The following is a 24,006-nucleotide window of genomic DNA, read 5'->3' as shown; positions in this document are numbered from 1 at the left end:
AGTTAATGCAAAAGTATAAATCTCATCGATGCAAAACAAGTCTGCCTGAATCATGGAAGTTTGCTGTAAAGCTAGTCCCGATTGCAATCAAATGCCATCAAGTTCACTGATTGATAGATGATAGGAACTCAACCCAGAATTTGCCACAATGAAGGCATACATACATGGCTGAAGTGAAGAAATTACAAATAAACATTGGACAAATCAACCAGTAAATATATTTAGGGCTTTCTTTCCCATCTGAAGACAAATGAGAGTACCTCATACTGAGGAAACAATCCACAAACTTCAAGGAACACACCGAAAAAGGGTCAAGTCCAGGCCACTCTGTCTGAACATGTCTTCTTTTTTCCTTTTTCACATGAACAAAAATTGTTACAACTACTAGGAGTGCAGTGAGAAACTATCAAGTGGGTTTCATATCCTGAAAGAGTGCAGTCCAAAGTGGATGATCATCGTAATCAACATCGTCGACCCTTTCCTTCTCATATGGAGTGCAAAAATTTGGGCTCACAACAAGTCTTCCATCCAGAGGACCAGACAGCCTTGGACTTTTGTTTGAGACCATGAACCTCTCATGTGTTCTTCCCTCCAAAGGCCCAGACAACTTGGGGCTCCTAGTAGTTTCAACCAACAGCCTCTCTGGTGCCCTTCCATTCACATCCAAAGGACCTGTAAGTCTTGGGCTTCTATTTGTATACATCAACCTCTCATGAACCTTCCCATCCAACGGCCCAGATAGCTTCAAGGTCCCATTATTATTATTTTTGGCCATCAATCTCTCTTGGACTCTCCCATCCAAAGGTCCAGAAAGCGCTATGCTTCTAGTTTTGAACATTACTGGCTTCTCTTCCTTCACCTCCCCATTGACGGTGGCCTTGTGTCTCCTCAACAAAGCTCCTCTCCAATGGTCTTGATACCTAGCTGCCCCCTCACCCGCATCCTTAAGAGACAGGTCCTCGTGAAAAACCCACTTGTTAAAGTACTTGCTGAAGCACTTCTTGGTTCTGATAAGCGCCCAGCTTAGCCTTGAAAGCGACCTTGGGTGGCCTCCTAATCCACTCCTCTCCTTCTTGGCAAGCTTGAGTATCTCTAGCCTGTGTTTGGCCACAGAAATCCCCATGCTCTGCAGAAACTCATGGTCGAAGTAACTCACGTCCTCGAATTGCAGCTCGTTGCGAGAGAAGGCGAGGCCATACTCGTAGATAAGCGATGGGTCAAGGCCAGTTTTTGACAGCCATGAGAACCAGTCCATCATATAAAAGTGATGTTATATTATGCGATGCAAAATTTATACATGTGAGGTGAGGTTGTGGTTTGGAGACATACATATACTATTATAAGAAGAAGGGAGGAAGGAGATGATAAGGGAAGTGAAAACGGATAACCCCATGTGGTGGGTAAGTTGCTATTCATTTTGGAAGTTAATGGGGGCCTCCTCCCTCCCTCCCTCCCTCCCTCTAATTTCTCTCTGTGGAAAATTTGGATGGTTGTTGGAGACTGATTGTGACATTAGCAATATCCTGGAAGCTGGAGCATCAACACTTGAAACGACCTCGTGACCTAAAGATCCCACATGAGTTTCTTTCACTGAACAGGTTAAAAGTTTGAGTTAAGAGACAAAGCTTACGCAGCAAAGAGTAAATGTTGCCCAAATACAACAGAAGAGAAGAGAGTTTGAGTGTGAGTGTGACAGTGAGCAGGTAAATACTAAATGATTGGTAATAAATTAGGGACCCAAAATTAAGGGAGCAGTTAGCATATTAAATTCGATAACCTACTGCCCCTTTATGAAACCATTAAGACCAAAGTTCAAAGCACCAGATTTCGGGGGGCCCTATCACTTTTAGCCTCACTGTTTAGTATTTTACCTGCTCACTTACTCGTGATCTTGTGTCTGTCACCCAAAATCGTAAAAGAGATATGACTTCACTTAACAACCTACTACAAAATCTACAGTATTCTTTTAAGACCATTTAGTTTTCTTTATCTCCGGCCGGGATTGTGCCGATCAGTTTGATCCACGCAGAGAGGGAAAGTTCAGAGTGTAGAATCGAAGCAAAACCCAGGGAACTGTATTCGAACATATTTGAACAGTGTAGGCTATACTGTTTAAATATTAAAATGTATTAAAATAGTATGGCCGCGCGGCTATACGCGTTGATTATAGCCGTTCGGCTATACAGTCAAAGAGTATAGCCGCCCGGCTACACTCCTTAAATATTAAAATATATTTAAACGGTATAGCGGTATAGCCGGCCGCTAAAGATATACTTAAAATATATAGCCGCACGGCTATACGCTTTAAATGCTAAAGCATATTCAAAAGGTATAGCTGGCGGCTATACTATTTAAACATTAAAATATACTTAAACAGTATAGCCGCGCGGCTATACTGTTAAATATTAAATATATCTTCAAATGTATTCACTCTTTTACACCCAAGGCTTGAGTCGCATTTCCAAACAAAGTGTCAAGACACCCAAGAGAATATTTCTGAAAGAAAGAAAAGGAAGATACAATCAAAACTTTGATTACTAATCCAAGCAGCAAGCAGCAAGAGGAAACTTCTAAGTCAGCCTCAGCACCATTTCTTGAAGAAGAGCTCGCTTCTCCACTGCACTTATTACATGGTTGGTCTTAGCATTCTCAACAACATCAGTGATAATGGCAGCTGCATGACCAAGTGGCTCCTCATCAGCCCTCTTCAACATGAAGGCCTGCACACCACAACCAGATGAGACAATATGACAAACTAGAGAAAGGTTTATCTATAAACTGATTGTCATAGGAAGAGAATCTATAGGAACTAGCGCAAGTAAAGCCTAAATTTCATGAAACAAATCAACATCCTTTTGTCCAGAGAGAGAGAGAGAGCTGGCCATGATGGGATATAGCCAATGTACATGGTTGCTGAAACCAGGCCCCAGACCAAAATTTTTTTTTTTGCCTTTTTTTCTTACAGAAGAAATCCAAATAACAGTAACAGTATTTTATTTATACAGACTGAAGACAGTAAAGATGCAAAGCCAAACCCATTGACAATATTTTTCATAATAAACAACAAACCAATTGATAACTGACCCAATACAACCGAGTAAGACTAGGGTTACAAAACTAATGTGAGCTGATTTGAGAACTTTGTTGAAGCCATAACTCAAGTCAATAACTATAGACATACTAAGAGCCTGAGAACCAGAAAAATCCAACCAAAATACGGCACTCCAACTAACTACTCTGAGTTATCCATTTATAAACCAGATGATCACAAGGTAATATGATTACTTACCGAGATAGTTGTTCATAAACTTTGGCGATTGGAGCTGCTTTCCCCTGTTGATTTATAATTGCTACCTTCCAACAATCAAGAATGGTTACCGCAACATGCTCTATGTGGTGCAAAACGGTGCAAAGGCCTCCTTGTCTCTCCACTGAGCCCAAACCACCTCCCCATGACAAAACTCTAGCCAGATCCTTCCCTGTTCCGACAGGTAGAATAGCAACTGGAGGAGGAGACACAAAGTTTTGCTTTTCTATGGAATTCAGAACCCAACCAACAGTACCATCTCCCCACACAAACAAGAACTCTGAAGTGCGGCACCTTTCTGAATAAATAAAGATGCACCACCGGTCCTTGTGTTGAGCTCAGCCCAAAAACCTTTATGAAACACAAAAACATGCAACAATTAAGCAACAATATATGATATATCACAAATATTAATAGAGAATAGGTTCACCAAGTACTCCATAGAAATCAACTGAGGATAGAGCCCAGCATGCGATGTTGATAATCATCGGCAATTAGAATGTACTGTTAGGACTTCCTGTTTCACTAAGGGGCTAAACTAGCAAATCTTAATTTTTCAACTCCACAGAGATTTAAACCTTAAGCCTTAGTAATAACCTTACTTGGCTCATTTGAAAAGAAAAGAAGGGGAAATGTTTTTACACCACAGAAATTTAAACCTTAAACCTTACTTAAAGACCTCACTTGGCTAAATAAAGCAGGCAAATATATTTTTCCAACTAATCAAGATGGTAGAGAAATCAAACCTGAACAGGATTAAGAAGAATATTCAATCATTGCCTCAGTGAATTTGCACGCTAAGCCCCACTCCTCTTGGTGACAAATCAATCAACTCGTATTTTTGTTTCATCCCTAAAACCTGAGACTCATCCTTCTAATTGCTTGACGAGCTCCTTTTGAAACTAGGCTTAGAATCCAATTTCCTATCTAAATTTACAGTACCATTACGGTTTTCCTCAATTCATGAGAACCATTAACAGCTTGATGAGTATCAGCTGTGTTTTCTGTGGACATATCCCCAGTAGTACTACCGCTATTTCCCGTGTCAACAGAGGTTTCATTTCCATGCTTTGACTTGTTGCTCTGACTCCTAATAGTTGCACGTACTGAATATGCTATCTCATTGGCCCCCTGAGTAATGGAGCTCAAAAATCCACCAGCGGAGGAAGTCTGGCTTAATTCCTTTATATGAAGAGGGGATAGAAATCAACCTTCTGAATGGACCTAAATCACAAATATCACATGTTTCATTGGACATGCTACTGTGGCAATCCATACATACGGATCCACCAAGAAAAGACCCACTACATGGCTCTTCATAATAGTTGCAGAAAGAAGCTTCATCAGTTTGATCTCTCTGTTACCTCATTCCAACGGACACCCCATTGGTGCATCACATGCTCATACCCCATCATGGATACACACTTGCAATCCTTGTGCGCACACTAGAAGAGCAGCTTAGGTGAGCCGTTGCACCACAAACACTGCAACGGTGACTAAAACTGTCTGAAGCTGTCATAGGGCCAAGAGTTTGAGAAGGGCTCATGGAATTTAAGCATACACAGCAATTCAAGTTCTTTCCACGAGATACCGATTCTAAAACCCAAGTATGAGGAGCTATAGGAAATTTGTGACGTGCCTTTGGATTTTTCTTTGACCTGGCTATTGCTTTCATCCAACTTAGATTGATATTTCTCCTCCATTGGCTATAGTCAAAATTCCAAATAGAGCAGTGATAAGGCTATAGACGATAAAAAGGCAATCAGTTGGATTCTTGTTGTTCCAATTGGAGAAAAAAATATCAATGTCACCATCATCATCCATCCTCAATGACTACTTGTTTGATCTACATTCACATAAGCATCAAACTGCCCAATCCCAGTTTAATTAGGCTCAAACTCATATATCCTCCAATATGGTTTCATCGTTCAATAACATTATCGAAAGCCTTAAACTCATTTGACAACCCAACTCATCATCCTAGTTAATTCATCATGTGCAACAGAGAGTCAAAGTTGAACAATGCTTTTGATAGGTGCTACTTACTGTAACCGCTTCAACCTATAAAAAACTGAAAACGTTTCACAAGCAAAACAAATGTCATTCCAAATACAAAGCACTTAGTTTCATAACAAAATTCAGAGATAAAAGCCAGATACAAAATACATGTAAACATGAAGGAAATACAAAGTCCACCACAGTTGTATCATAATTTAGTGATATTTTAATTTAAATGAAAATCCTGTGGAAAAACAAAACAACTCCAGGCTCCATCTTTAGAGACCAAAGTAACACACAAAACCCACTTCATACTTCACTTTCTATTCCAATTTCTCGGAAACCAAAAGGAATAGTCTAAAAGCAAAGCATAACATACGTACGTACATTCTAATACGTAACTAAGAATACATATCTATGAGTGTGCCTCGATTTTTAAATAATAATCAATAAATACATTGAACCGCGAAGATTTCAGAAAATGAGAAGTGAAAGTTTATGAAAAAAGAAAACAAGGGAACTTACAATGACGTTCCGTGGAGATGGAGATGGATAGCGCCGATTAAAGAAAACCCTAGCCTTAGCTTGATCCACGCAGAGAGGGGAAGTTCAGAGTGTAGGAATCGAAGCAAAACCCAATTCCAGGGAAAGCATGGCTTTTCCACTTCTTATTTAATTTTTTATTTTCAGTTTCTCGAGCGCTAATAATATTAAAGCGTGTAGCCGAACGGCTATACTCAATAATAATATTTAAATATATTTAAATAGTATCGCCGCGCGGCTATACTATAAAAATATTAAAATGCGCGGCTATACTATAAAAATATTCAAATATATTTAAAAAGTATAGCCGGCCGTCTATACGCTTTAAATATTAAAATATAGTTAAACAGTATAGCCGTTCGGCTATACGCTTTGAATATTAAAATATATTTAAATAGTATAGCCGTTCAATTTAAATATTCGAATATATTTAAATAGTATAGCCGCTCGGCTATAAGCTTTAAATAGTCTATACTCTTTTAAATGGTATAGCCGCGCGGCTATAATCTTTAAATATTCAACTTAAAAGGTATAGCCGAACGGCTGTACTAATAAATATTCCGATATATTTAAAATGTATAGCCGCCGGCTATACCCGTTAAATATTCGAATATATTTCAATGGTGTAGCCGACCGGCTATACTATTTAAATAAATAAATATTTATGAGTCATATGAGCTCCGAGCTGTGACTCACCAACTTAACATAGCCATTCATGCTTCAATTCACCCTTCTACACACAAGGCTTGAGTCGCATTTTCAAACAAAGTGTCAGGACACCCAAGAGAATATTTATGAAAGAAAGAAAAGGGAGTTACAATCAAAACTTTGATTACTAATCTAAGCAGCAAGAGGAAACTTCTAGGTCAGCCTCAGCACCATTTCTTGAAGAAGAGCTCTCTTCTGCACAACACTTATTACATGTTTGGTCTCGGCATTCTCAACAACATCAGTGATAATGGCAGCTGCATGACCAAGTGGCTGCCCTCTTCAACAAGAAGGCCTGCACACCACAACCAGATGAGACAATATGACAAACTAGAGAAAGGTTTATCTATAAACTGGTCATTGGAAGAGAATATTTAGGAACTAGCGCAAGTAAAGCCTAAATTTCATGAAACTAATCAACATCCTTTTGTCTAGAGAGAGAGAGAGCTGGCCATGATGGGATATAGCCAATGTATTATGTACATGGTTGCTGAAACCAAGGCTCCCCATCAACCTGAACAGGGAATGCAGCAAAGAGCTGTATCTTAATTGAGTGCCCCTGTGCCAGACTTCGAGTCCAGACAAATTTTTTTTTCTTTCCTTGTTTTCTTACAGAAGAAATCCAATTAACAGTAACAATATGTGGAATACGTGAGAAAAATATGCTATTACTGAAGTTGTAAGTTTCTCGCAACTTTCGAAACTAATACATTCATCAACAATACTTTATCAAACACGTTACATATGAATGATTCCAAAGTGCAATCTCAATCACAAATTAGAAAAAAGGCTTACATTACTTAATGGGCTTTCCAAGTACATAAACTAAAATTTGTCAGTATTTTCAGAATTCACCGTAAACGTAAATCTTAATAACCTAGAAAATCTTAATGGTTGGTTCCAGTATAATTCTTATGACTTCCTTAATAAGTAAAAATATATTAGGAAAATGATATCCTTGTTCTACTTTCAAAGATTTAAGGAATGTTATTGTTAAACTAAGAAACCTAGTTGATTAAGACATATCAAAACTGTAGAGTTACCTAAACCTTAATTGTTTAGGAAATTTACATAATATCCTAAAACTTAAACCACAAAGAAAATGAAAAAGGAAATAAAATCTAACACCTTGCCAAAAATCATATTCCTTGAGTTTGTTAAAGCAACCCAAAAATCTTAATGATACACCTTATTGCTACATTTTCAGAATATAATTAATGGTTGAGTGCGAACCTTGTTTTTTTCCGTAATTTCTTGCTAGTTCTCTAATGCTTTGTTTTCTTTAATTTTCTCTATTATACTCAGACTCCTATCTTGTCATACACGTAAAATCCAGGAATAATTGTAACCATCTGATCGGCCCAAGTATGAAAGTTCCATTGAAAACAAGCAAATAGACCCAAATCACATGACAACCACTAACTAACTTTTTAAAAAACCGTTACAAGCAGATTCAGTCAAAGCCAAGAGGCACCGCCTTTCCCGCTCCAAAACCGTACCCGTTCACTCAATCAATTCAATTCCGTACCATCCTCTCTCCCTCTCACTCTCACTCTCTCCTCATTATAACATCCTCAGCTACCCTCTGAGACGAAGAAGAAGAATCTCTCGCACCAATTAATATAATTCCTTCTGTGTGTAACATTGTTAGAACTTAGAATTAACTAGCAGGATTACAGCAGAACCCTAGCCATAGAATCATAGCATGTTTTCTTGGGGGAAATCCTCACGGTCTATACACCGGGTTGTTTTTTATGTTCAACGCCTCAGCTCTCGCCCGTTGTTCAACAAATCACAACCTTCCTTTGTCTCATCATCACCACCTTCTTCTTCTCCTTCTTCTTCCTCTTCTTCTTCCTCTTCACTCAGCTCATCAGTAGGTAGGTTTGGCTATGATGGCAACTACAACGGCAGATCAGGCTCCAGTGAAGATACTTTTAATTTCTTCCTGAGATCGGTTTCTTCAGGGGTTCTGATTCTTGGGACCAGTATAGGCTTTTCTTATTGGTCTTCTTCTTATCTGGATCCGAACTCCTTTGTGTCTTTTGCTGATAATTGTCCGAAAGAGGCGACGGCATGGGCAATCGGGGATGACCAAAATAAAGCTCAGTTTTCCCTCTTTGGAGGTACCTTGTTTGTTTCATTGTTTTCTTCAACTTAACTTGATGTATAGATCGTATTTTCCCTCATGTTTCTGTTCTGTTTAATACCATACTATTCAAGTTTCATGTCTTGCACATCCTATACATGTAGGAGATATTAGGTTAATCTGTGTATGCATGATGAAGTAATTAATGGTACATGTATGGAGAAGGTATTTACCCTAATAGATCTTGTCTCAGATTCATATAGAAGAAGAGTTTTCTTCATGTACGAAAAACGGATCAGAGATCAAAGTCCTCCTGAGAAGGTATGCAGCGTGCACTCCTCACAAAATTGATTTATTACAAAGTTATATGTTTGTGGTATCAGATTTGTACTAGACAGATAGTTTGTTGCGCAACACTACATGTTTGTGTTGTGGTTTTCAGGTATTTGAGTACTTTGCATCGGTTAAAAACCCAGCAGGAGAGGCGTTTATGACTCCGGCAGACTTGATGAGAGCAGTTGTTCCTGTATTTCCTCCCTCTGAATCAACCCGTGTCAGAGAGGGCTCTTTGAGAGGGGAGAAGGTTCCTGGCCAGTTGCAATGTGCTCCTTCCAAATTCTTTATGCTTTTCGACACGGACGGTGACGGCCTCATTTCTTTTCCCGAGTGAGTAGTGCGCTAATACACTCAATTACTATAATTGAAACTTCTTGTTATGATCTAAAAACATCATACTCGTTTCATTCTTAATGTGATCAGGTTCATCTTCTTCGTCACCCTCCTCAGCATCCCCGAGGCAAGCTTTACGGTGGCATTTAAAATGTTTGATCTTGACAACAATGGGTGGGTTTACATTCTTTATCGTCTTCTCTGGTCAAGTTATAAGTAAAAATCTTTTCATGTGTAGCTGATTCTGATAGAAAGCTAACTTGTTACGGGTATTATTAACAGAGACATTGATAGGGGTGAGTTTAATAAAGTCATGGCTTTGATGAGATCTCAAAGCAAACAAAACAAGGATGGCCACAGGCTCAAAGTTTCTGTAGAAGACGGAGGCCTACTTGAGCACTTCTTTGGCAAAGATGGCAAAAGAAGTCTCAAACATGAAACATTTGTTAAGTTTTTCAGGGATTTACACGATGAAGTATGTGGTCTTTTGTTTTGTTTTGTGTTTTTTTTTATAAAGGGCCTTGGCATTTTATCATACTTCATTTTTTTCCTCTGACAGTCAGCTGATCTTTTCATGTTTGTTTTTCTTCTATTTATTTCTGAATTTGAAAGATATTGCGCTTGGAGTTTTCTCATTACGACTACAAAGAACAAAGAACCATATCAGCTAAAGATTTCGCATTGTCCTTGGTTGCATCTGCTGATATCAGTGATACAAACAAGTTGCTCGATCGGGTTGATGAATTGGACAACGATCCACGTTTCAAAGACATAAAAATCACATATAAGGAATTTAAAGATTTCGCAGAGCTTCGAAAGAATTTGCAGTCCTTCTCTCTTGCCATTTTCAGTTACGGAGAAGTGAATGGGGTGTTGACGAAAAAAGATCTCCAGAGGGCCGCTTCCCAAGTACATAACATACACACCTCTTATTTCTAGGTAGCTTCTTTGATCTATTATTATTACGATGATGATTAACTTCTACTTACACAGGTATGCGGCATTTCTGTTCCTAACAATGTGATTGACATAATATTCCATGTGTTTGATGCAAATGGCGATGGTGATTTGAGTGCAAATGAGTTCGTAAGAGTTTTACAACGACGGGGAGGTGAAGTCTCACAGACAGGCTTCAGGGGACTTCTATCTTGCTGGTTAAACTGTGCCACTAAAGCCTTCGGTCAGCAAAGCTGCACCTTTAGTTTCTAAGATTATACCTGAATTACCCTTCAACTTACATAAGCAATGTAAATGCCTCTAATCTTGCGTTGGAGTTGAAAGGATGCTGTTAGAATCTGGCTGGTTTGTGATTGAGGGGATAACATATCACAGCAGACTGGTCATACCAAAATTATGTATCCCCATATTGACCATTACAACTTCAAAGTTCAAACTAATATAAGTGCACATCATCTTTGTTAATTTGTGTACAAAGATTTTCTGTTAATAATATATATATATATATATATATATAGTAGTCTCATAGTATAGTTTTTAATAAACGTAACTCCCATACACTAATGTTTTCCTCGTTGAGTTTTGTGGGTTCTGGCTGCGTGAATTTTCCAAGACAGAGTTGTGGTTGAGAGCTTGATTATGCAGATGCTTAACATACTTTAGATGCAAATTAGGATCAAGGCACCCAATCTGCCAAAGAAAGCACTCCTTCAATGACATTGCTTGGGGATGAACTTTTTAATAAGCATTAACAAGTTTGAGGAGGTCACCATAAGAGAGGCAATCCTTAATCCTATATGAATACATGTATTCAAACTTTGTTCTTATTTAGTAGACAGTAGAGTAGATTTCAACACAAAAAATGCTAATATGTATCCCAAAATTGTGCTGATTTTGCCCAACTAACAGGCATATCATCACAGATAATTAGCATTATCATAAACAAGATAACAATGTCACCAGCATAACATTGAAAGACATTTGATTGAATAAGCACATCCAGTGATGAAATATGACACCACCACTACTACTACTACTACTACTGCTACTTGAAGCCGTAACATTTATGGTCTTCGTTGTCTATTTACACACAAAACTTAGAAATGCATATCATATGCATGTCAATTTCATCCAGTGACGAAATAAGACATTACATACAAAAGCACATACATAAATGCGGTGGAAGCAGACCATACCAATCAAGAGTTAAGGCCCCAAGTCATCCAAAAATTATCTCCGAGAATCTAATAAGCAGCACTGCTAATCTATCGTAGCAAGTAAGAGCGACTACAAGCGCAATCAAAGAATTCATCTTCTCAGGCTTACCCGACTCAGGTGGGCGGCAAGTGCATCCCTCATCCTCTCACCACTCTCATCCACCTGTCCATGGAAAACAGGAAGCTCCTCCTCCCTTAAGCTCTTGATATTGTCATCTGGCATGGGCTCGCAACACTTGATGAGAAAATTATGCAGCAGACACCCTGTAACAATAACGAATGGCAGAAACTCGACACACTCTTCCTTCCACTGCCTAGACAGAAGCTGCCACCGAGCCCGAACCCTCCCAAATGCGGTGTCAACCAACCCCATTGCGCGACTATGTACCGAATTAAACGCCTTCTCCAATGAACCAAAGCTATCCGCCTCATCCGACCTTATATAAGGTGTTAAAAGCCATGGTAAAAGAGGGAAGCAAGAGTCCCCCAATATGTATTGAGGAATGGCCTTGCCATTACCAAGCTCATAAACAGGACCATTCAGCAAGTCCCTAGATTCCTCTACACCCAAATAAAGTTTAGTCTGACGGAAAATGGATTCGAGTTTCATGGCGCTGGGCCATCCGGCCGAGACATCAAGGAACCTCCCCTCAGAGTCCACCAATGCCTGAACCAACAAAGACCCATTTGGCCCCAACACTTCACCACCAACCCCAAACCTCCCAAACCCCAAAACCCCACAACAATTCGGCAGCGAAATCCACCCGAAACCCCCCACAATCCGGGCTATATCAGACCGGAACTCGAACAAGTTACCTAATTTATCGCTCACCGCCTTACAGACGGCGAAAAAGGCTCGGCAGGCCTCCACCGAGTCGAGCCCGAAGCGCCTTCCCACCGCCTTGTAGCTCGCGCCGTGGGCTAAACGGTAAATTGCAGCAGCGAGAACGAAATTGGGTGGAATTGAAGGGATTGTGGAGTTGAGAAATGGGGAGAGGAGAGAGAGGAGGATGGAGAAGGAGTGTTCGGACATGCGGAAGGTGTGGGACCACCGTGAGTCGAAGTTTCTGCTGGCGGAGGTGGCGGAGAGGAAGCGGCTGAACCAGCATTCTAGTGGTGGTGGTGGCGGCCGTAGTGGTGGTTGCGGTGGTGGGTTCGGGAAGCAGAGAAGGGTGGAGAGTGAGGTGGAGGTGGAGGAGAGAAGGGTTTCTAGGGTTAGGGTTTGGGAGGGCAGAAGGAGAAGGTCGTTTTGGGAGAGGAAGGAGTGGGCCAGTGAGGTGGCGGTGGCTACGAGACTTACGAGGTGGTGTTGACTGAGGGGCTTCTTGTTGTGTCGTTTCTTGTTTTTGGCCTTGCCTTTGGTGGTGCTCTTAGCTGCTCTGCCGCCACCGCCGCCGGCAGCCATTTCTGGTGGACTATGAAGTTTGATTACTACGAGTGAGAGATGTTGACACGCAGAGTTTGGGAAGCATATAACTCTGTAAGTGCAGAGCAGATCACTACGATGTTTTTCTTTTCTTCTTTCCTCTTGGCCCTTCCTAAGGCAAGCATTTTGCCAACGGCCACTTGTTAGTGCTTATTGCTATTCTCCACCCCCTGAGTATTATAATTCAGAAAAACTCCCATTTAAAACTCTGAATGAAAACTGAAAGCATATAATACACCAATATACCCTCTCCACCTGTCCATTTAAATACAAGAATTAGAGACCAACTTTTTCTCTTCCTTCTTCTTAATATTTCATTTTCCCCCTTCTAATATCTAATATTTGTAGCTTTATACAAAGTAAAGTCCCATCTTTATATAGAGATTTTCTATTTAAACCCCAAATTTCTCTTACTTCACCCCAATACTTAAATCATTAAACTATAAGTTTTATTATTGTGTAAAAAGACAAAAAAGGTAATACAACTTAATACTTAACCCCAGTACATCTATACACACACCCCATACACCCCACCACTCTTCAAATTAAGTTTTAAAAGGTTACGTGACGAGGTCTCAAATGTAAAGAAGAGAGCCCATGGTAACTTTCTGTCTGTCTATCATTTTGGTACTTTAGATGGCTTTTGTTTTGATACTTCTGATATTTAATTTAGCACTAAACGCACATGCTGGCGGTTACACAAATCCAAATTCTTATTACCCAGCTAACATGCAAGGTGCTAGTGTGTATTTTGATGGTTATGGAAGGCCCTATGTTTCAACCGGTGTTAGACCACCAGGAGAGGGAACAATACCATATGCCAGCAGCTGGTATTGCTATTAGATGGTGCCACTGAATAGGACTCTACAAATCACTATAAAATTTCCTCCTCTAAGTTATGGCGATGGTGAAGAATGTCCTCTTGATGATAAGGTTGTGATCCTAGGAAAGCAGACAATGAATAAGACTCTGAAATATCATCAAAAAATTAATTTAATTACTTACTATTTCTCATGCCCAGAAAATAATTCCTCCTCTAAAGGAAGCTTGTAGGGTTTAAATAGAAAATCTCTTTTATTTCTTATTTTTTCAGCTTGGAGTGTATTTAAGGGTAGTTTGGGAAGATAGTGGGTTTTCTTAGAAATTGTGAAAATTTAAATTAAACGTTGGGGTGAAGTTAGAACATGGATGAACAAAGAGAAGTGTGATGTTTAAATAGAAAATTTCTTTATATACTGTCCGGTCCAACACGAAACCAAGGTGGAAAGTTTAAGCCTTGATGAACAAGAAAATTTCTATATTATATACCCCGTTTCCGTCTTCTTCGAAAGCCCCACATTGTCCTAAGCCCTCTCTGTGTTGCTTATGGCGAAGCTAAAGATTGCAGGGACATGGGCGGGTGTGCTGGAGGTTGAATTGGAGGATTGGACCGTACCCATGTTGAGAGAAGAGGTTGCAAAGCGATCAAACTGTGAGAGCAACTCAATCAATTTGATATGCGCAGGAAGAGTTTTGAAAGACGGCGATGGAAACGAGAAGTTGGCCCAATTGGGTATCAAGAACAACGCCAAGATTCTTGCTAGTCGGGTATGTGCTGAAGAGGGTAAGTCTTTGAAGGAGGAGTTGCTAGCTGAAGACGAACGCTCTCGCAGACTGGCTCGAGTCAAGTGAGTCTTTCACTTTATTTCTTTTTGGCTTTTGCAGTTCGTTTTAATTTCTCGATCATAGGTTTGTTCAATTTTTATAAAAGCACAGACCTTTGACGAAGAATGTGCTTGTATTAGTTAATTTGATAATAGAATCCGTTCATCGTGAATCGGTTTTTATATATTTGTGGTTTTCTGTTTGGCTATTGGTTCTTCCGAACCATCTATTTCGTCTATTTTGTTTCGGATTGATGGAGCAAATTCTGTTTGAATTTAATTCGTCTTGTTATTTTTTATGCGAAAACTGAACTGAAATATCAGTGAACTTCTGAAGATTGTTTCCTTCTTGGTGTTTTCATCTTGTCTTTCTTTGGTATTTGAGGATTCTGTCAAAAGGAAAATTTGAATCTCCGTTTTGTTAGTTTATGGTGTTTGGTAGTCAAAAAGGTATAAATTTTATCCAAAATAAGCCTTCTTCTTCTTCTGCTTCTTCCTATCCAAGCTAATAAGTCCCTCGCAAATACCAGCAACTGTAACCATTATGCTTTCAGGTCATGCGCTTCCATATTTACCCAATTAAAGATTGGATGCACCAATATTATAGAGTTTGTAAACAGTGCCTTAACTGGGGATATGTAGGCCGCTTTATTCTTGAGAATGCAGGTTTGGACCTAGTAAAATAGTGAATAGTTTTGAGCTTTGATTGAGCTAGAGGTAGTTAAATACCTTCCAATAAGGAAGTTATTGACTTAGTGATCCTTTATCATCTGGCACTGATAATGGTCTTGGATTGTTATATCAGCGAGGCATAGCACATTTTGGCCTATTTTTTGATTTATTTATGTCTATGTTCCAATTTTAACTTGGTTATGTACCTATTACCTTAATAGGGCAGCTGCCACTGCATTGGCCAAGAGACATGCAGATGGTTCATTGCCGATTGAAGACTTCAATATAGTACTTGAAGATCAAAGTGGAAAGAAAGTACAGTTGGGATCTGAGACTGATCAGCGGTATGATAGATAATTAGGTTTCAAGATTTGATCCAAGCACTTACTTCCTTTTGTGAGAAGTTTAATGTACAGTCACATTTTAATTTTAAAGATTTGAACTGTTATTCGTCAGGGCAATCATGATGGGCCTGATGCTTCATACAAATGGAAAACAACTAATTAAAAGACAAAATTATAAAGATGCATTAGAAGTGCTTGCCATGGGAGAGGTCAGTTCCTAGTGCCTGTTGCAATTGATAATTTAATATATGATCTGTAACCTGGGGATAAAAGATATCTTTTGATTTGATGGCCTAATATCTCATGTTATATGGCTTATGCCATGGAATTGCTAGTTATATCAGTTTGGGACATGTTTCTGTAGTAAACAAATTATTATATATTGAAGTATGCAGCCAGAAAAGATTCTGTGACTAGGAGTGTTGCTTAATCCACGTGTGGTTATTTCATTATTGTAGGAGGCTTTCTCTCTTTCTGACCCGAAGGTTATAGAGGTGAGTCAGCCGTATTGAAGATTTATCATTATCACTTTGAGCCATATTGTTGTCAAGTTCCATGTGGCCTCCATGTAACTTTGACCATTAAAATATATCAAGATTCATTTCTCTTTCTTAGATATACTTCAATATCATTGTATAATATCCTTTTCTGTTTGACCGCATACTTGCTTTCAGCTTGTTGACAATCCTCCAATACTGCAAATCGATATGGTTTGGTGCTATTTCATGCTCCGAGACATCAGCTGTGTCTCAGTGGCAGGAGTTCGCCTTGAGAAAGCCAGAGAAGGAATTGAACGAGCTCATGGAAAGGACTCTTCTCGTGTCAGACTCCTTCAGGCAGGCCGCTTCCCAGAGCTTGCACTGTGAGTACTTTTACTGCTAGGCATGTTTGATCTGAATGTTCCTCGGAATGACTCAGGATAATTTTGGTCTAATCACTTTTTCGTTTTCTCATCATAGATATTTGAGACTGGAGCTGCTGGAAGGGGTGGTGGCGTATCACAGTGGTCAGTTTGAGAAATCAAGGAAGGTGCTAGCTTCTGCACAAGGAAAATTCACCCAGGTTAGTTGAATTACAAGGAAGGTGCCAAACATATTATGCACACAAGGATTAGCTTTGCCTGGCTAGGTTGTTTTGGAACTCTGTATGCATAAGTTGCACTGAAACTTTGCAGTCAATTATTTCTGAACTGCCACACCATGTTTGAAATTACATCTGCAAAGTGCTCAAATTCAAAAAAGAAAAGATATTATTTAAATATCCACAAAATTAAGTGTGGTATGCTGATATTCCTGATCTCTCACTTTTCTGGGTGATGCCAGTCGTTTTCAACAAGATCCAAGTAACCTACCATCTCTACATCTATGTTGCAACTGCACCTGAGTACATTTTTGCCTGTTGATACCAGCTACAGGTGCCAGATGAAGCCCTATCACTTGTTATGAGCATGGGGTTTAGAGAACGAGATGCAAAAAGGGCATTGCGGATTAGCAATCAAGATGTTTCTAGTGCTGTTGATTTTCTTGTTGAGCAGAAGGCTAAGAGAGCCCAAAAACGGGAAGAAGATATTTGGCGACGAGATGAAATTATGTGGGTGCCTTTCTAAGATCGATTTTTCTTTGAGTTTCTGTCCGTACTGTTACTTAAACAAACAAATTGGCAGGGAGCAAAAGAAGTATGGGACAACGCCTTTGAAGAAAGCTGTGGATCTTCAGAAATTGAATCAATTGGTCTCCATTGGGTAAGCAAGCCAAGACAAGTTGTTCATCATTCTTTAATTTGAAGGGGGTGCTTGTTTCAAAATGATGGTTCAATGGCAGTCTGCCCAAGATAATTTATATCCATAAACATGAGCCCCTGTCATTGGTCATTCTAAGAGTTGCTTGACTTTGCAGGTTTGACAAGGAGCTTGCTGCTGAAGCGCTTAGAAGAAATGAGAATGACGCTGAGAAGGCATTGGATGATTTGACAAATCCAGAAACTAATTCCTCCATACAGGTCACCTGCGTATTTCTATATAATTATTATTTTAATTTAATTAGACATTTTCAACATTACTAACTTTGTCTGACCTGTAGGTATATATTGAGTCGAGGAAAAGGAAACGACAGAGCCAAGCAGTTAATACTTCAGTTGAAGCGCTTGTAGGCATGGGCTTCGAAAGATCAAGAGGTACTTGTCAAAGGCCTGTTAGCAGAACCCCATGTTTTTAGCATGTTTTACAGAGATTCCCTAGACACCCCGCTATCTCTCTGAGATACTGACTTTACCTGTTATTATTTAGAGCTAATATTGGCCAAATCACTCTCACAATTTCATTTTTATCGAAGTTTGTCCTTAACTGTTATCATCGTCAGAAAGTAATGTCCAATTCCTTACTATTCCACGAGGTTGAGAAGTAGCTAGGCTCTGATGTTAATCTTGGTATGCAGTGGTTGAAGCTTTTCAGGCTGCTGGGGGGACAATGGAGCAAGTATTGCATCAGTTGCTCTCAGAAAATGCAGGAAACCCCACAAATGCTGCTAGCAATAATATCCCGACTGATGCTGCTAATGACATTGCAAATTCTCTTGTTTCAATGCTGAATAATAACGTTGATCAAAATGGTGAAGTTGGAGGTCCTTCAACTGCTGGTGAAGTAGGAGAGCGTGATGCTGAGATGGAAGATGAACTTGCTGGAGAACTAGCGGAAGGAGATGCTTTATCGGACTATGACCTTGAAGTTACCAAAGAAGGTGAAGCCATAAACGAGTATTTGGCTCTGCTGGACTCGGCAGGCAAATAGTGAGAGAGCATCATCTTCCCAATGAGAAGAGCACAACTCTTGATAATAAGCAAGGGAGATTCTATGTAAATTATATATAATGAATGGTATATATGAAAACAGTGTAGGCGTTAGACTTAGTTGTGGTGATGGCACTACAGTTACCATTGGCATTCCAGATGATTAATGCTGCTATATATCTGTCGTTTATCCCAACGACATCTAACACCGTTTTTTTCTTTTTCTTTTTCCCATTAATATCAAAGGTGGTTTTAGACATAAAATTGTCAAAAAGTTTGAGTAGCCCAATCAATGTCGTTTGAGTAGCCCAATCGTCCTCAATGCAAATAGCTAGTTTTTATCTATCCATTTCTTAGAGTAAACTACGCATAATAATAAGAATTTGATTTCAGTTTTTAAATGTAAGATTGTACAAAATTGAAAGTTATCTTGAAATTGTAACCAAAAAAAATATTTTGAAATCGATTAAGTACCAAATTAGTATAACTAATAAAGCATTTTGTTGTGTTATGTCAATTCTAACTTGTTTTTTTGACAACTTTTTTCTTTGAGATGGCTTGCCAGCTGTGACATTAACATGTCCTTACGTTGTAAGTTCTTTTCCATCTCTGATGTCGGAAAGCTGCTTATTTGGGGTAAAAGTGAGTTTCAGAATCGGTTTGCTTTCTAGGGCAAAAGGCATGTGTAAGAATTTGAGAGGGCCAAATAATACACTGAACTTTAGGGTAAATAAATTTCAAGGCTTGTGGAATATATGTAATGTTTTTTATTTGGTCCCAACAGCTTCAACTTCTTCGAAATCCTGCAGAGTAAACGGAGAAGAAAAAAACATCCTTTCTCCTAAAGGGGCAACAACGTTATAGAGGAAATGGGAATATGTTTCTATCTTGTGAGAAACGCAAAAGAAATCAGAAGATACAAGAATACAATTAGGTTGACTATCACTGGTATTCACAAAGATTCTGCGAATCAATACATTGTTACTCATCCGAAACATCATTAGATGGAGATTCACTGTCTGTGTCTGCGACCAAAACTATCTGCTTAATATTAGATTCTTCCTCTGCTTTGGTTTCCTTGTAATCCTTGGGAAGCACATTACAGTTAATGGCCTGCCATACTGGTCTCTCTGCTAGGAATGCTCTGTTGGGTCAAAGCTAATCATTAGAGCTACTAGTAACATAACACCACAAAAAAGATGCGCACAAAACATAACAGAGTGGTGGAGGGAAGGGGAGGGACGGAGACTCACGGGTGCTTGCAAAGTGTGGGGCACTGAATTGTAACTGCATACTTGCAAGTGGCTATCTCTGTAACTGAATTAATCATAGCTCTGCCCTCTGAGCACACAAATCTCACCTGCAAATGCATACAACGTAAGGGTGGGAAGAAGAGATGCGAAAGGAAATTAAAAACTACATTATATATATAAATTAATAACTTAATACCTCCGTCGCCCGTTGTTGGTCTGTAAGATCACATGTAGTCCCATTTGTATATTGGTGAGCATGATACCTATATGAACCGTGCAATTTGATGAACTGTACTCAATCTAATGCATTTTGATAAAGACAAAATCATACCTTTGGTATGCATCTTTTGACCGTGGATCTTTAAGTCTAGATATGTCAGAAAGATTCTGGTTGACAGCAGCAGTGGCCTCTGCATCATATATACCCAAAATAAATTCCTGAACCACCTGTAATAAGAGACGAAAATAGCCAATTACATGGTTAATATTATCGGGTTTCAATTGGTCTGAAAGTGTTCCAACAAGAAATGAGAATATCTAAAAAGACGACGATAATAATGCTAATGCAACTGGTTTTAATTCCTGAAAAATTGGAAAAGAAAACCAATGTAAGAAAATGACCGATGTCTGCACTACCTGCACCACAGCAACTACTACATATACCACTATAAGTCTATAACCACTACAAGGATGGAGGAACAAACCTTGAACAGGCAGGATTACCCAACCAGGACCAACCCTAATACTTAAGTAGTTAATCACTTACGGGAATGCATCAAATACAGTGTGCTAACACTACATTAAAGCCCAAGACCATCTAGATAAATGTGGTACTTATTAACACACTTTGAGGCATATTAGTTCTCTTCCTCTCATTATATACAGTTATACTGCGGATAACATATTTCAAAAGAGGCATTAGAAATAAGAACTAACAATAGAAGTATATTATATTTTAAAGTGAGCATTTGAGAGGGGCATGGGAGAATACCTTCTCATCTTCCAAATGAATTTGCCGTAATCTCTTCTGATAGCAAAACTCATATGACCACCAACCCTCTTGCTGCATAAAGGAGTTGGTTATGTTAGCATAATGTACAGTAAATACATAATCACCTGGTTACTAATGTAGTTTTATAGGTTACACAACTATGAGCAACAGTAAAGGGAATTTGCTCATAGGCGCCCTCACCAGATTTGATCTAATTATAAAAACCAAAATAATAGACGTGTTGCTTTTTAAATTAATTGTAAGAGGAAAAATATTTATGTGCTACAAAACCATGGGACGAATTGAAGACAGTTTTAATGTCACAAATCTTACTCTGATAAAGCATTGTTCCTTGAGTACTTCAAGCAGCTCATCTGGTGTCTTCATTTTAACTCGTTTCTCAGTTTCCACAATCACGCTGCTTATATTATGCTGAAGGACTTGCTTCCCACTCTTGGCTTCCTCCACCTTAGGCAAGTAACATATAAAATTTTGTCCATTGTCATTTGGCATAACCACGGACTCTTGACCATCCTCCTGCAATATTTGTACCCAATTGTTAGATCAACATGGTTTGTGGAGGATCAATGTTTATATGTACTTCTTTATTCTAAAGAAAAAAACTTTTTTTTTTTTTTTTAATCCTTTTTGGGGTCGGGGAAGTTTCAAAGCATCAAAATATAGCAACTACATACATATAGGAACAAACAATAAATACAAGTAAAACTAAATAAATAAAAATACAATCTTAGCTTACAGGATGAAAAGGTGAGTCTTCAGGATGGAATTCAATCTTGTATTTTGGTTCACGAGAGCTGCGACTAAATGTGCCACCTGCTCATCAATAGATGGAAAAAAAAAAAAGAAATTTATTTTGCAGTAAAAGATATCAAATTTAACAAACAAATCAGATAAATAAAATAGTTTCTAATTATACCTAAAAACAAAGCTAGAACAAGATGATTATCCTCATGTAAAGATCGTGATTGCATTACAAAAGGTCCTAAAATCACAGACACAGATTCCTACTCACGCTACAATCAACAGTCAGTCTCAACGCTGACATTCTGAATCACTTCAGCATATGTAAGAACAATCCTTTTGGCAACTCAAACTTTTTTCCTTGATACTTTGTTTGCCAATAAAATGCCTTCCACAAACTACCCGTTTTCAACCCGATTCCAGTCTCTACTAATTGATGACAACAAAGTTTGGCCCTTCAGACTAAAGGCTAAACAAGCTTACGACCCCTACAACTGCTTTCAAACTAAACTAAGCTAGAAGCTGTAACTTAAATGACAAAGGCTTTTTACGTACAAATTTAAATAATTAAGCTTAACTTAAAGCAATTCAATGTTGTTTAATTTGAAGTATTGCCAAGCCAGTAGAAATCTCTATGCAGTCCTATAGCAATACAAATTGATCATCCTGTTAATAATCACAGCTGAGCTGAAAATTCGTCAAATTTACGTTATCCCAAAAACCTATATATGAACCATTAAGCCTCTGAATCAAGGCTCAAGTGCAAACAACTTTCAAATTCCACCAATGTTTTCAAGCTCAGCATCTGATTAACAACGATTGATGTAACACTAAAAAACCAAATACACACACGCTTATATACGTACATGTAGTTGATAAACTTACTAAAAAATTATGGGCTTCCGCCCCCTTGATACCCAAAAAAAAACACTATTTAAATTGGGTAAGCAAGACGTGATTTTGTATCAAAGAAGGACGGGTGTCACTAAAACGAAGATGGGTTTCAGATAATTTCAGCAATGAAAAAAAATGAAATTATGCAAATATGAGAGGGAAATAGATGGATTTGAGAAGTGGGTAATTACCTAGGTGAGCTGGGAAGATCTGATCGGCCAAGACAAGGTGGCACAGAACGTACAGTTGAGTAATAAACACTACCAACTTCATATTTTTGTTCCTTTTGAGAAAAAAAGAGGGTCTCAAAACCCAAAGAGAAGTTAGAGAAGGGGAGGTATTAAACCTTGGCTATTGCTACGTCAATGAAGAAGACGAAGAACACAAAGAAGAAGAAGAAGAATAAGTGATGCAGCCAAACTGTTGTGGTTGTTTTAACACCTCCACGGAGACTAGCCAATAAATGGACGCCGCGTAACGTGCTCACTTGTAATTTTGACACGGTGGACGGTACGGTTCTTGTCACATGACTGAGTTGACGTGGCAGTTGTAGGGCTGCAAAGCCCAACCCCTTCTTTTAGAAGGTTGGATTGGGTTGGGCTTTAGCATTTATCCAAATTCAAGTTGGTTGGTTAGGCTCGGTGATTGTCAACAACTTTTACACGATATGGATTGATCATAATAAAATGATTTTCAATAACTTTTACATGATAATTTGTAGTAATAAACTTATTTTTGTAGTTCGTAATAACTAAATATTAACGACCATAAGAATTATAGGTACAAAAGCCTTCAAAAATACACTATGATGTAAAGAAAAACTTGTGTTGATATCAATCGTTTAAATACGCAAGATATTAGAGGAAACTAAAAAAATATCATAGTCAATATAAAGGTTTTCAAACAAAAGAAGCAATGTATTGCAACTATTAATACGGGTTAATGTCTACCCGAAGCTCTATTGAACTTGAGGACAACAAGATTGTCTAGGAGATCCTCAGTTCTATCTACATTCAAATAAGTAGACACAAACACAAACGCTAGATTTCATAATAAACAAACGCTTTTTTGTATTCAAATCACCTACATGTAGTAAGCATATTTTCTTATCATCAATTGTTAAATTGTGAGGGAAAAAAATATGAACACTAACGTATTTATGTCTCAAATAATGTGATAAATTATGGTATTATAAATTTTCAATTAACACAAATTTCAGCAAGTTTGAAATAATCTGTTGACTAGATTTACAGCAAAAATTAAACGGAACACAACAAGGCAACCCACCACATCCTCAAATATTGTAACAAACAAACATGACTGGCGGTGGTGGGCGGTGGCTTGGAATACATGCCACGCATTGTAAAAGTCCACGAGTACGCCTTTTTTCAGTTTTCCGAACAGTGATTGGCAGTTGAATGGTTCTTTCTCGCCATACCTTTTTTTCACATGCTCAGATAGCCACGTGGCAAACAGTCATTGGTAGCTAGATGACAATGGTCCCACACAACCACTTGATTGAATATATGCATTTTCTATGGGTTTATCCCCTCTGTTTTTCAGTTTGTTTACGTTATCTTTTTATATGCCCTCTGTTTCTCCAGTTGTATACATTTTCTATTGGAAATGACTATTGCCAGATTTTTCTTTTATGCTTACTTTTTTTTTTTAATCTTCTAGATTAATGTGTTTTATCTTCCTAAATAGTAAATACTGCTCAATATTTTTTATTTTTCTCTTAATTATTAG

At 38.5% G+C, this 24,006-nt stretch overlaps 5 protein-coding genes and 1 pseudogene across 6 annotated transcripts; 2 read left to right on the top strand and 4 right to left on the bottom strand.

Annotated features, from left to right (window-relative positions):
* Window positions 1-128: 128 nt before the first annotated feature.
* On the bottom strand, window positions 129-1,396 carry LOC103341216 (sterile alpha motif (SAM) domain protein). Its single transcript, XM_008244699.3, has one exon. The coding sequence runs from the start codon at window positions 1,256-1,258 to the stop codon at window positions 407-409; it is 852 nt and encodes a 283-aa protein (XP_008242921.2). The 5' UTR covers window positions 1,259-1,396; the 3' UTR covers window positions 129-406.
* A 1,174-nt stretch (window positions 1,397-2,570) lies between these two features.
* Window positions 2,571-5,274, bottom strand: LOC103341371 (diacylglycerol kinase 1-like; annotated as a pseudogene). Its single transcript, XR_016122644.1, has 4 exons — window positions 4,054-5,274; window positions 3,290-3,658; window positions 3,114-3,169; window positions 2,571-2,720 (listed from the first exon to the last, which is right to left on the bottom strand). The product of XR_016122644.1 is annotated as a diacylglycerol kinase 1-like (transcript).
* A 2,895-nt stretch (window positions 5,275-8,169) lies between these two features.
* Window positions 8,170-10,774, top strand: LOC103341217 (calcium uptake protein, mitochondrial-like). The gene is made up of 7 exons (XM_008244700.3): window positions 8,170-8,682; window positions 8,899-8,966; window positions 9,088-9,311; window positions 9,405-9,488; window positions 9,597-9,789; window positions 9,927-10,223; window positions 10,308-10,774. Exons 1-7 carry the CDS (start codon window positions 8,262-8,264, stop codon window positions 10,521-10,523), a joined length of 1,503 nt encoding a protein of 500 aa, XP_008242922.2. The 5' UTR covers window positions 8,170-8,261; the 3' UTR covers window positions 10,524-10,774.
* A 370-nt stretch (window positions 10,775-11,144) lies between these two features.
* LOC103341218 (LOW protein: nuclease-like protein) lies at window positions 11,145-13,142 on the bottom strand. Its single transcript, XM_008244701.2, has one exon. The coding sequence runs from the start codon at window positions 12,891-12,893 to the stop codon at window positions 11,580-11,582; it is 1,314 nt and encodes a 437-aa protein (XP_008242923.2). The 5' UTR covers window positions 12,894-13,142; the 3' UTR covers window positions 11,145-11,579.
* A 979-nt stretch (window positions 13,143-14,121) lies between these two features.
* NUB1 (ubiquitin-associated (UBA)/TS-N domain-containing protein) lies at window positions 14,122-18,563 on the top strand. Its single transcript, XM_008244702.2, has 11 exons — window positions 14,122-14,581; window positions 15,451-15,573; window positions 15,686-15,782; window positions 16,032-16,067; window positions 16,248-16,435; window positions 16,533-16,635; window positions 16,982-17,163; window positions 17,237-17,314; window positions 17,469-17,571; window positions 17,652-17,745; window positions 18,006-18,563. The coding sequence occupies exons 1-11, from the start codon at window positions 14,280-14,282 to the stop codon at window positions 18,356-18,358; spliced, it is 1,659 nt and encodes a 552-aa protein (XP_008242924.2). The 5' UTR covers window positions 14,122-14,279; the 3' UTR covers window positions 18,359-18,563.
* A 514-nt stretch (window positions 18,564-19,077) lies between these two features.
* On the bottom strand, window positions 19,078-22,688 carry OS9 (ER lectin-like protein). The gene is made up of 8 exons (XM_008244704.2): window positions 22,449-22,688; window positions 21,359-21,435; window positions 20,935-21,138; window positions 20,602-20,673; window positions 19,942-20,057; window positions 19,807-19,873; window positions 19,611-19,717; window positions 19,078-19,501 (listed from the first exon to the last, which is right to left on the bottom strand). The coding sequence occupies exons 1-8, from the start codon at window positions 22,528-22,530 to the stop codon at window positions 19,339-19,341; spliced, it is 888 nt and encodes a 295-aa protein (XP_008242926.2). The 5' UTR covers window positions 22,531-22,688; the 3' UTR covers window positions 19,078-19,338.
* Between the last annotated feature and the right edge of the window lie 1,318 nt (window positions 22,689-24,006).

Source organism: Prunus mume, linkage group LG8 (assembly GCF_029339155.1).
Source record: "Prunus mume cultivar Tortuosa linkage group LG8, ASM2933915v1, whole genome shotgun sequence".
NCBI lineage: Eukaryota > Viridiplantae > Streptophyta > Magnoliopsida > Rosales > Rosaceae > Prunus > Prunus mume.
This window is presented reverse-complemented; position numbering and strand designations above follow the sequence as displayed.

What these genes read in the sequence shown, in the direction of transcription:
- LOC103341217 (XM_008244700.3), top strand. Translation starts at nt 8,262, where the DNA reads ATGTTTTCTTGGGGGAAATCCTCACGGTCTATACACCGGGTTGTTTTT. An exon ending in TTTGATCTTGACAACAATGG is followed by an intron (nt 9,489 to 9,596) that starts GTGGGTTTACAT and finishes TATTATTAACAG; the next exon opens with AGACATTGATAGGGGTGAGT. An exon ending in TCAGGGATTTACACGATGAA is followed by an intron (nt 9,790 to 9,926) that starts GTATGTGGTCTT and finishes TGAATTTGAAAG; the next exon opens with ATATTGCGCTTGGAGTTTTC.
- LOC103341216 (XM_008244699.3), bottom strand. Translation starts at nt 1,258, where the DNA reads ATGATGGACTGGTTCTCATGGCTGTCAAAAACTGGCCTTGACCCATCG.
- LOC103341218 (XM_008244701.2), bottom strand. Translation starts at nt 12,893, where the DNA reads ATGGCTGCCGGCGGCGGTGGCGGCAGAGCAGCTAAGAGCACCACCAAA.
- OS9 (XM_008244704.2), bottom strand. Translation starts at nt 22,530, where the DNA reads ATGAAGTTGGTAGTGTTTATTACTCAACTGTACGTTCTGTGCCACCTT. An exon ending in AAGACTCACCTTTTCATCCT is followed by an intron (nt 21,139 to 21,358) that starts GTAAGCTAAGAT and finishes CAAATATTGCAG; the next exon opens with GAGGATGGTCAAGAGTCCGT. An exon ending in TCAAAAGATGCATACCAAAG is followed by an intron (nt 19,874 to 19,941) that starts GTATGATTTTGT and finishes CGGTTCATATAG; the next exon opens with GTATCATGCTCACCAATATA.
- NUB1 (XM_008244702.2), top strand. Translation starts at nt 14,280, where the DNA reads ATGGCGAAGCTAAAGATTGCAGGGACATGGGCGGGTGTGCTGGAGGTT. An exon ending in TGGCGACGAGATGAAATTAT is followed by an intron (nt 17,164 to 17,236) that starts GTGGGTGCCTTT and finishes ACAAATTGGCAG; the next exon opens with GGAGCAAAAGAAGTATGGGA. An exon ending in GGGCTTCGAAAGATCAAGAG is followed by an intron (nt 17,746 to 18,005) that starts GTACTTGTCAAA and finishes CTTGGTATGCAG; the next exon opens with TGGTTGAAGCTTTTCAGGCT.